The sequence below is a fragment of the Vulpes lagopus genome, chromosome 18, assembly GCF_018345385.1.
Source record: "Vulpes lagopus strain Blue_001 chromosome 18, ASM1834538v1, whole genome shotgun sequence".
Lineage (NCBI taxonomy): Eukaryota > Metazoa > Chordata > Mammalia > Carnivora > Canidae > Vulpes > Vulpes lagopus.
The window spans coordinates 26,739,568-26,750,298 of record NC_054841.1 but is presented as its reverse complement, the minus strand read 5'-3'; the positions used below and the strand labels follow the sequence as shown (position 1 = coordinate 26,750,298).

The window sequence follows — 10,731 nt, the reverse complement described above, 5'->3', positions numbered from 1 at the left end:
ACTATTCCCTGGTGGTGCTGCTGCTGCTCTGCTGAGGTGATGCCCGCCCTACCCAGAGCCCCACCCGCAGCTTGGCTGGGTCACCGGTGGGGGCGCCTCCGGGAGAATCCCTGCTCAGACCCTGGCATTCACCTTCACAGCCCATGAGCAGAGCTTCGGCCTGACACTGTAAACAGGTGGAAACCGAGGCCAAGGCGGGGGCGCGGGGAGGCGGGGAAGAGGGACTGAAACCGGCAGAGGATGGAGCAGGGACCAGAAGCCTAGACCTAGGCCGCCGGGGCCCAGCCTCACCGCCCCTGGAACTAGCCAAGGGGGGGCCGGTGGCCGGTCCTGTGCACGTAGCTGCCCAGGTAAGGGGTGGTGATGAGGCCCGCCCGGGGTTTCCTCGCAGCACGTTCTGACCAAGCGTCACCCCCTTCTCCCGCCGGTCGTGGGGGCCGCTCCGCTGCCTCCCGGCGGCCAGAGCTGACCCCGCGACGGGCCCGCCGCTGCAGCCTCCCCGGCGCGGGGCTCCTCCGCGCTGGCCGCCACGCGGGACCCGAACCGGACGGCGGCCGGGGGTGGCGGCGCGCTGGGCCGCCGGGGAGCCCCGCAGGAGCGCGGCACGAGCACCGCCCGAGGCGCTGGGCGGGGAGGAGGGCGGGGACGCGGGAGGTCGGAGGAGCCGCGGGGGACGAGGCGGGGGCGGGGCCAGCGGACGGCGGCCTCCGGGGCGGGCCGAGGGCCCTGAGAGGCGGGCCGAGGGGGCGGCCCCCCGCGTAGCTCGGCGGCTCCGCACCTCCCCTTGCGCATCGTGAGCGGGGGGGGGGGGGGGGGTCGCCGTTGCTGCGTGGAGGCCACAGCCGGGCCCCGCCTCAGCACCGCCTCCTCCTGCGGGGCTTTGGCGCGGGGCGGAGGCGCTGCCGAGAGGTCAGACCCGCCCGAAGGACGATCCTCCACCTGCCGGGCCCGCGGTCCCTTCCCGTGCCAGCGAAATCCAGACAAGACGTGGTTCCCCGGGCCGAGATCCCCGCCATTAGAGGCCCTCTCCGCGGCAGCCCTGCGTGCGCGCTGCTTACGGCCCGGCCGCTGCCCGCAGCTGCGGGAGCGCTCTCAGGAGGGCCCTGGAGCACGGACCTCGGGGTGGCTTCCTCCGAGCCTGCGCTGCCCTGGGCCCCTCGTGCTGGCGCAACCCGCCTCCCTGCGGGCCTTGCCCTGAGCCCGCCTTCTGCAGGAGACCTGGATAGGCCTCGCCTCCCGACCCTGCCCAAGCCCACTCTGCTCACCTGGCCCGCCCATCTGGTCCCGACCGCTCTGTGCCTCCGTTTCCCCGCCGGTCCCTGGCCCAGTTCTTACACTGCAGACCTGCCCTTACGGATAAGTCTCGCCCACCCTCGCTTTCCTCCCCCTCTCCTGTTCCAGAGCTCCCCCCCTTTCAACAGGCTCCCGGGGCTTGTGAGGGGTGGGGCAGGGGTCCCTGACGTTTTGTCCAACTCCTTTTCCTACGTTTGCCTTCGGGTCCTGCGTGAGGCCTAGGTCTTCCCGGGTATTCCCTTTGGGCTTAGGGCCAGGAGGTGGGTCCAATTCGAAGCTGCATAGGCTGGGGGAAGTGGGAGTCGGGGGTCCTACCAGCAGGATGCTGAGACCTAGGTTCAGGTCTTTGTCTTGACAGACTCTCAGGGGCTCCCTGGATCTGATAAAATGAGTGAGAGCTGCCCCTTTCTGTCGCCTCCCACTGAAGGGTCAGAGCAGTGGGACCAGGGGGAAAGGGACAGATTCCTCTCACCTCCCACCCATCCTTGATGTTTATGCAACCTCGACCTGCATTCCAGTGTAGGCTCCATCACAGCAACTAGCCTGTAATGCACCATTGGGAGGCCTCCCTTCTAGTGCCCTCCAAGGTTCTCAGGGAAGACTCCTGCTCCTCAGCCGGGGCCTCCTGAGTGACTTGCCTTATAGGGGAGTCTGACTATTCCCTGGTTTGGGACTATTACCCTGCAGGTGGTTGTACTGCCCTATATCAATCTTGAGCCTCCCGAGGCATGCCTCCATCTCCTCACCTTTGGCCCTGGGGCCAACTTCTCTTACAGATGTTCCTTATCATAGCATCACTCAGCATCTGGAGCCTAAAGTTCCCACAGAGGAAGCGGGGAAGGGCAGAACAGAAGGTCACATTCCCCAAATGCCTTTCCTTGCAAAGCCCTGTGAGGGATGGGGAAACTGAGGCCCATAAATGGCACAGCTTGGCCACTGGTATGGCAGCAGCAGAGCCTACACATCAGCCACTCATTTCAGTGCAGCTAATGCCCACCTGCCTCTGGAAAGGTCTGACAAGATTTAAGGCATGCTCTCCCCAGGTTGCCTGAAAGGTGGTCTTCCCTTGTCCTTTGTCCATAGGGCCACTCTTCAGGACACCCTACTCAGCATCCAAGAGGTAAGGTGGTCCTCTTGAGGGGGAGGGGGCTGTCTTTCAAATCTGGAATTTCCTTGGTCATGTGGGAAGAGGGGAGGAGCAGCTCCATGGCGAGTCCTGGGAGCTGAGGGTTTCACGTTGTGGAGATTCAAGAGACTCCCACACTGCCTTCTCACAGCCTTGTGTCTGTTGCTGCTGAAGTTCAGAATGGAGATGTGCATCATACCCACCCTAGGGTCTCTCTAGCACCTACCCTGAGTCCCTGCCCTTCTAGGCTCATTTACCCTCTAGGGATTAAGCCCCTCCATCCAGACACTGGCTAGAGTGGGTCCCTTGGCCTCACTGGTATAGGATCCCTGATGGACACTGTCCAGTGGTGGGCACTGGACACATCTCATAGGCCCAGAGCTGGCATACATAGAAAGCTCTGGACCCAGGCCACAGAAGAGACCCACAGCCTTCACTCATCAGTCCACCATTAGTATTCTAACAATCCTATGCCACATTTCCTAAACTGATGCTCTGTTCCATTTTTTAAAAAGATTTTATTTATTCATGAGAGACACACAGAGAGAGGCAGAGACACAGGCAGAGGGAGATGCAGGCTCCATGCAGGGAACCTGATATGGGACTCGACCCAGGACTCCGGGATCATGTCCTGAGCCAAAGGCAGATGCTCAACCACTGAGCCACCTAGGCGTCCCCATGCTGTGTTCCATTTAGCCATATCTCTCTCTTACTTACTTCTGGTAGCCTCTCATCTTTAAAATAAAATGAGGATGCCTGGGTGGCTGCCGGCAGGGAGCCTGCTTCTGCCTATGTCTCTGCCTCTCTCTCTCTCTCTCTCTCTCTCGAATACATAAATAAAATCTTAAAAAATAAAATCTAAGATCCATAGTATGGCCTATGAGGCTTTGCTTGGTGGTCTAGTCCCTCTCCAACTCTTTTCTTTGCCTGTCACCTTCAGGCCAAGATGGCCTCTCTCTGTTCTTTGAAAACATGTTTTTTTTTTTTTTTTTTTTTTCTGCCTCTGGGCCTTTGCACAGTCCTATATCTCTGTCTGGAACTGGATTGTGAGCACTAAAAGGTCAGGGACTGGTTTGAGTTTTTTTTTGGCTCTATATCCCCAAGCACTTAACACAGTAAACAACGGACACTCAATAAATGCCAGCTGTAATAGGTCTTAATAATAAATAATTCTTGAGTAAATGTGCCTGATGCTTTTCTCTTGGCTTATTTAATCTTTACAACAACAGCCATGTAGGTAAGTACTATCATTAGCTCCCTTTTCTAGAAAATAAAACAGGAACTCAGAAGTTAGGCCGTTTATTGAAGGCCACACAGCTAAAATTTGAACGCCAGAGGGAGGCTTTTTTCACCTCCCCTGGGTACATGGGGGCATGGGAACAAGGTGGTACACCACAAACCAGCTCCCAGATTCTAAATGCTTGTGGGCTTCCTGCAGCAGGAGGCAGTGACCCTGGGCTGGAAAGTTGGCCACAGGTGGGGCTGCAAAGTCTCTAAGAGAAGCATTCCAAGTGCAAAGAACAGCAATGAACAAAGGTGTGGTGGCAGGGTGATCCAGCCCCTGGGACTAGGAGACCCGGAGGGTGGGCAGGCCCAGGACACGCCTCCAGCTAGGTCCTAGGCGCTGTCTGCTGGGGGCCTCCAGAGGCAGGACCCCCGTGGGCGGAGAAACCAAGGCAGAGAGTCACTCTGCAGTGGCCCTCCCCAGGCTGGGGGCCGGGCGCCCCCAGGGACGCGGGCTGGGCGCTCCCACGCCCGGCGAGGCAGGACGTTCCCACGCAGGGGTTGGCCTTGGGAAAGGCTGCGGGGCGGGCCCGGGGGCGGGCGCCGCGTTCGCTCCTCTGCGGCCCCTTCTCCGTTCCTGGTTACTCGCTCTGCAGACCTAAGTGGCCCTGGGCGCTGCGGCGGAGGTGAGTGAGCGGGTGGGAGAGGCCGGCGGCTGAGGGATGCGGCTTGGCCTGGGACTTTTGGTCACTGGTCAGGGCAGGCGTGGTTCCTGCCTTGGCGGAGGCTCAGGGGGCTTCTGGAAGCTCAGAGTCTTCTGAGAGCATTAGAGTTCTGGGAGCATTATCCTCTGTCCGCATGTGGGGCGACAGCTCTTTCCCTCTCCCTGTATGCGGGGCTCTCCAACCTACTTATGACTGAAGGGGAGCCCTTCCTTCCCAGATGTGGGGGCTCCCCTCTCAGCACATATGGTACAGCTCCTCCTTCTCTCTAATTATTGGGTGCCCCTTGCTCTCCCCAGTTGTGAGGGGCTCTTTTTCTTTCCAGAAGCGGGATACTCCCTTCCTCTCCCCAGATGTGTGCTCCTCTTCCTCCCTCTGACCCAGTTTGGTCCCTGTCCCCCTCTAAAGCCCCTCCCCATACCCCAATCCCCTGGGGATGCCAAACCCTGAGACTTCCCTGGGGAGCAGGGGGTTGGGCTCAGCCTGTCCCCTTCCCCCACCAGCTTCAGCAGAGCAGGCTCTGTGAGCACGTAGGCAGCTAATTAGGGGGGAAGGGGTGGGGGCCAGGCTGTCTGTGCAGAGACCTTGGCAGATGGCCCTGTGAGGAAAAGAGGTAGCCTGGGACCTGCTCCCTCCCTACCTAGACTCCCACCCAATTTCCTGTGGGAAGGGGAGCAACAGTTGAGGGAGGTTTCCCAACTTGGCCTGGCTGAACCAGGGCTGGAACCAGAACCCAGGACCCCAGCCCCAAACAGCTGAGACCTTGCCTGAGGAGTTAGGCCTCCTCCCACTTCTGGGATGTTAATTGAGGTCCCAGGATGGGGACACCAAATGTCTAGGACCCCCATCCACCTCCATTGGGATAGTGGACGAAAGTAGAAGGGTCGGGGCATGAGGGTGACCTTGAAATCCTGGGACCCCACACCCATAGCACCTGTGAAAAACGGTTTCTCTGTCTGGCCTCTGAGGGTAGGGGCAGAGGGCCATGTGTGGGGCAGGACAAACACACACACACACACACACACACATGCAGATGTCCTTCAGAGCAACCTGGAGCTTGGTGCTGAGGAAAGCTGGACCTGGAATGCGGGGGATGCACAGCCCAGGAAGTGCTGGTAAGACCTGTACGCCCCGCCCCTGTCCAACTCTGAGATTAGGAGTGGGTTCCTGCCTGCAGGCCTCTCTGGTCCTGCCCCTGACCATTTCCCACAATCTTACTCCTTGGTCTTGGGCCATATGCCTCCATGACATGGAGCTTGAATTTGACAGCACCTCCTTTCATTCCAAGCTTCCTCAAGGTTTGACCCCCAAACCTCAGGCTCCTAAGGCCTTTGTGTCCTGAGGTGGAAGGTGCGGGCAGATCCTTGCATCTCCTTTCCAGACCTCAGTCAGAAGAAAGAGACCTAAAGCAGGACAGACTTCAGCCAGATAGCAAAAGGACCTTCTGGACCCTTGGGAGAATAACAAATAACATTTAATGAGCCCTTACTATGTACCCCAAGCTGTCATCAACACTCACATAGATTAACACACTCAGGCTTTACGACAGCCATGGAGATGGATGCTGTGCTGTTATCTCCATTTTTCAGATGAACAAACTGAGGCCCAGAGACCTAGATATTAAAAGAACCAAAGCAGTTCCATGCTGTCCTGGCAAGGTAGTACCAATGCCGTCTGTGTGGGCATCTCTGGTGTCAATAAACAGAAGGTTTATCAAGACCCTCCTAGTGTCCAGCCTTGCTCTGGAAGTCTTGGACACCCACACAGAGCCCTGAAGGGCTTGGCCATCAGGGAAAGTTCCAGGAAAGGAAGCCAGTAGTAAAACTGACCTCTAGTGGTATAATTTACAGAGCATCTACTGCGAGGCACTGTGCTAATCCTTACAAGGATAGAATCTTGAATCTTCCCACAAGAGCATGAGGTAGGTTCTCTTACTATCCTCACTTTCCAGAGGAAGCACAATGAGGTCGAGGGGCTTGCTGGAGCTGGGGTGAGTGGAACCGGCTGACTCCAAAGGCTTGCCCTTGACCTGTGGTCAAAGGCATGCAGATATAGCACCCTACAGTTTGCAGAGCAGTTGCCCATCATCTTGTCCACCCGTTACCTTTGCCTGACAAGTCCTCTTCACCTCAAATCTTCCCAGAGAACATGAGATTTGAAGCCACAGGGGCTGAATGACAGCCCTGGCCATGCTCCTTATTGCTCTGCGAGTTTTAGCAAGTCACTTAGCTGTTCAGTTTCTGCATCTGTAAAATGGAGAGATAACAGTCAACTTATCCGAAGGCCTTAGAATGGCTCCTGGCACACAGTAAGTGCTCAATAAATGCAGCCCCCTTTTTTTAATATTATGGTTAGAACTAGGATGTCCCAGGGGCAGCCTGAACTCAGCTCTTCTGTTGTGCCCACAGCCAACAGCGAGGGGAAGATGCCACCCTACACCAACTACCATGCTCAGCGCTCCTACCCCATGCCTGATGAGCCCTTCTGCACAGAGCTCAACGCTGAGCAGCGGGCCCTGAAGGAGAAGGAGAAGGGCAGCTGGACCCAGCTGAGCCATGCTGAGAAGGTGGCCTGTAGGTGTCAGGGTGGGGCTGGCTGGGGAGAGTGGGCTGGTGGTGACTTTGAAAAGAAGGGCCCTCACCTAGGGCACCTGGGCAGCTCAGTCAGTTAAGCCTCTGACTTTTGATTTCAGCTCAGGTCATGATCTCAGGGTCATGAGATCAAGCCCTGCATTTTCTTGAGATTCTCTCTCCCTCTCCCTCATCTTCCCCCTCTGCTCCTCCCCTACCTCTTTCTTAAATAAATAAGTAAATAAATAAAGCCTTAAAAAGAAGAAGAAGAAGAAAGAAGAAGAAGAAGAAGAAGAAGAAGAAGAAGAAGAAGAAGAAGAAGAAGAAGAAGAAGAAGAAGAAAGAAAGAAGAAGAAAGAAGAAGAAAGAAGAAGAAGGGCCCCTGCCCAAGACAGCCGGAAATCCCAAAACATCTAAATGCATACCTGAGGGATGAAAGTCATCATTTGCTCATTTATTCTTTTATTCAGTCAACTATTTGTGCACAGCCAGGTGCTAGGTGATGCTGGGGACACAGGAGTGAATCACCTTGATGGTTCTTGCCCTCAGGGTGCTCCCAGCCAATGGGGGAACTGACATAAACCCAGAAAACTGTAATACAGGCTTTGTGGCCAGGGTGAGGTGTGTCCAAGGGATTGTGAGGACCCTAAAGAGAGAGAGATGGAATCCTGGTAGGTCTCCCAGAGGAGGGCATGTGCTGGCTGGCCTTGAATGGTGAGGAGGAGGGTGTTGCCTGGTAGTGGCAAGAGCATGGGGAGGGATATGGAAGCAGGAAAGCATGGAGCATTGTGGACGTCACTGAGTGGTGCAGGGAGATGGAGCAGAGAGGCAGTTAAGGTGGATGGGAGGGCAGGGACCTGACCCTGGGAAACAGGAAGGATGTGTCCTGCCCAACAGAAATGCCCGTAAATAACTCCAAGTTTTAGAGCCTGCTCCTGGCCAAGCTTTGCATACAGTAGATGCTCAATAAGAATTTGCTGAATGGGCAGCATCTGCTGCAGGAGGAGGAGGGCCCAGGGTCCTTGGAATGGATATACCCAAGGCCCTTACTTCCCCACAACCTCATCTGCCTCCAGTGTATCGCCTCCAGTTCCATGAGACCTTCGCAGAGATGAACCGTCGCTCCAACGAGTGGAAGACAGTGATGGGCTGCGTTTTCTTCTTTTTTGGATTCACAGCTCTGCTGATTTGGTGGCAGCGGGTCTATGGTGAGTGGCAACACCTCACCTTGCTGCAGTCCTGGGCCATGCCCTTGTGGTCAGAGCTCTTATAAGCAAGTTCTTATAAGGCAACTATGCTGGCACCTATCTGAAGAGTTTTGAAAAGCCCCCCAAAAAGTGTAGGGTGAAGGGCAGAGCATGGCTGCCTGGGTTGGGACATAGAAGCTTTACCTCTCTGGGCCTCAATTTCTTCATCTATAAAATGAAAATACTAGTGTCCACACCACAGTGTTCTTGTAAGGAGTTAGTGAGAGAGAGAGCTGCGAGCCAGGGCCTGGCACATAATCATGAATGGTACTCTTGCTGATTACTGTTATTAATCATTACTTTTTCTGTAATAAAAGTCCCCAACATATAAGAGCTTAAGCAAGACACAGGTTTTGTTCCTCTCACAGACCAGGGAGAGTTTGGAGACTCTGCAATGTCAGGCTCCTTTGGTGGTGCCATTCTTCACATGCAGCTTCCTTTCTTGCCATATAAGACGGCTGATCCAACTCCAGCCATTAAAGCCTACATTCCAGCCAAGAACAGGGAAAGGGAGGATGCACTCCTCTTTAAGATCCAAAAGTTGCATACATCCCTTCTGCTTACCTCTTCTTGGCTAGAAATGATCACATGACCATGTCTAGCGGCAAGGGAAGTTGGGAAATATAGTTTTTAGCTAGAGGGTCACATCCCCTGCTAACTGCTTATGACTACAGAAGAGTGATTTCTCAGTGCGGTCCCTGGACCAACGCCATCATTCGGGAACATTTAGAAATGCAAATTCTCAGCCCCAGTCCAGATCTACCAGGTCAGACACTCTTAGGGTAGAACCCAGCAATCTGTTTTGTTTTTTTTTTTAAGATTTTTTAAAAAATTTATTTATTCATGAGAGACACAGGCAGAGGGAGAAGCAGGCTTCATGCAGGGAGCCTGACGTGGGACTCCATGCCAGGTGCCCAGGATCAGGCCCTGGGCTGAAGGCGGCGCTAAACCGCTGAGCCACCCGGGCTGCCGCAATCTGTGTTTTAATGAGCTCTCCAAGTCATTCTGATCCCACTCAGCTTTAAGAAGCCCTGCTCTGGGAGAAGGGGAGAGGATGCTAGGAAATAGCTGGCAGGCTGTGCCCCAGCTCTTCACCTCTACTGGCCTCACCTTTCTTCTTCTGTAAGAGTGTCATGGGAATTCCTTTCTTGTGTGAGGATGAAATGAGGGAGCCTTTGGGAAAAATTCTAGTCTACCCCAGTGTTTGGTGCTGGCAGGTGCCATAAGGATCTTTTCCTTCTTTCCTATCCACCAAGATAGAAAGTGCCAGTGAGGAGGTCCGACAGGCTGAGTCAGCCTCAGGGACCAATGGACCAGGGAGCAAGGTATGAGCAGTGTGGGGAGCTCCACTGCCATGCCTTCCCTGACTCGCACATCAAGGCACCTAAAATGCCTCTTGAGGGCTTTCAGCCTTTTAGTTAAGTACAGCCCTCCCTAGATTTTTAAGGAGGCCTCCCTTCCTCACCTCCTACTTCCAACCCTCTTAGGAAGCAAAAAAAAAACTACCCATCCTGGGCGCTTCCCAGTCAGTGGTAGCAAACTTAGTAATTATAGTAGTTACCATATATTAGATACTTAATATCTGTCCCACATGGTACCAGTTGCTTTACACATATCAACCCACTCAATCCCTACAGCCCTAGTAGATAGGAATTGTTTTTGATGGGGAAGGAAACAGGCTCAGAGAGATGAAGTGACTTGTTCAAGGTCACACAGCAAGGGAGGGTGGAGATAGGATTTGGATCCAGGCCAACTTTGAATCAGTGCTCCTATTCCATTGGACTTTAATAGTAAGGAAGTGGGCTCAGAAAGGGGAAGGACCTTAGCCCAATTCCCACAGTGAGTCTAAGGCAGAGCCAGGACCATAATACAGAGATCTCTGTAGTGAAGCTTTAGCAGGAAGTCTGGTGTGGGAACAGATAGGGTGGATGGGGTGGAGCTCCTTGGTGCAGGATTTCCTAACCCTGTGCCTGGAGACCCTGGCTCAGGGGGACAGGGTGGAAGACTTTCAGGGTCCTGAGCCATCCTTGTCCCCACCCCTTGCCTTCCCTGCAGTGTTCCCAAAGAAGCCCATCACCCTGACGGATGAATGGAAGGCCCAGCAGCTCCAGCGCATCCTGGATATGAAGGGTAACCCTGTGCAAGGCCTGGCCTCTCAGTGGGACTATGAGAAGAAGGAGTGGAAGAAGTGACTGGGCATCCGGGTTGCCCTCCCTGTAGCTCCACCCTGGCCTAGAGCCTGTGGGGGGAATTTTTCTCTTCTTAACCCCAATAAAGCTGGTCTGAGCTCTTCTGTCTTCAGTTTCCACCTCACTCTTCACCTGCCACAAACCCTGCATGATACCTAAAATTGAGCAGTGTGGTGAAGGAAGGGCAAAAATAAGCCATTTTCCAGGGGTCCAGAGCCCAGCCAGTCAGGGAAGGCTTTCTGGAGGAGTAGGGGCTAGGGCTTAGTCTTAACGGATTTGTGGCATTAGGAAAGGGAGGACACTCCTTTATATAGTCAATTATTTTTCCATAATTAAGATTAAAGATTTTATTTATTTATT

The 10,731-nt window shown here is 54.7% G+C and overlaps 1 protein-coding gene across 1 annotated transcript; it reads left to right on the top strand.

Moving 5' to 3' along the window:
- The first annotated feature begins 4,180 nt into the window (after positions 1-4,180).
- On the top strand, positions 4,181-10,472 carry LOC121477740. Its single transcript, XM_041732255.1, has 5 exons — positions 4,181-4,329; positions 5,399-5,480; positions 6,774-6,938; positions 8,012-8,143; positions 10,238-10,472. The coding sequence occupies exons 2-5, from the start codon at positions 5,399-5,401 to the stop codon at positions 10,372-10,374; spliced, it is 516 nt and encodes a 171-aa protein (XP_041588189.1). The 5' UTR covers positions 4,181-4,329; the 3' UTR covers positions 10,375-10,472.
- The last annotated feature ends 259 nt before the right edge of the window (positions 10,473-10,731 follow it).

What these genes read in the sequence shown, in the direction of transcription:
- LOC121477740 (XM_041732255.1), top strand. Translation starts at nt 5,399, where the DNA reads ATGTCCTTCAGAGCAACCTGGAGCTTGGTGCTGAGGAAAGCTGGACCT. An exon ending in GCACAGCCCAGGAAGTGCTG is followed by an intron (nt 5,481 to 6,773) that starts GTAAGACCTGTA and finishes TTGTGCCCACAG; the next exon opens with CCAACAGCGAGGGGAAGATG. An exon ending in CCATGCTGAGAAGGTGGCCT is followed by an intron (nt 6,939 to 8,011) that starts GTAGGTGTCAGG and finishes ATCTGCCTCCAG; the next exon opens with TGTATCGCCTCCAGTTCCAT.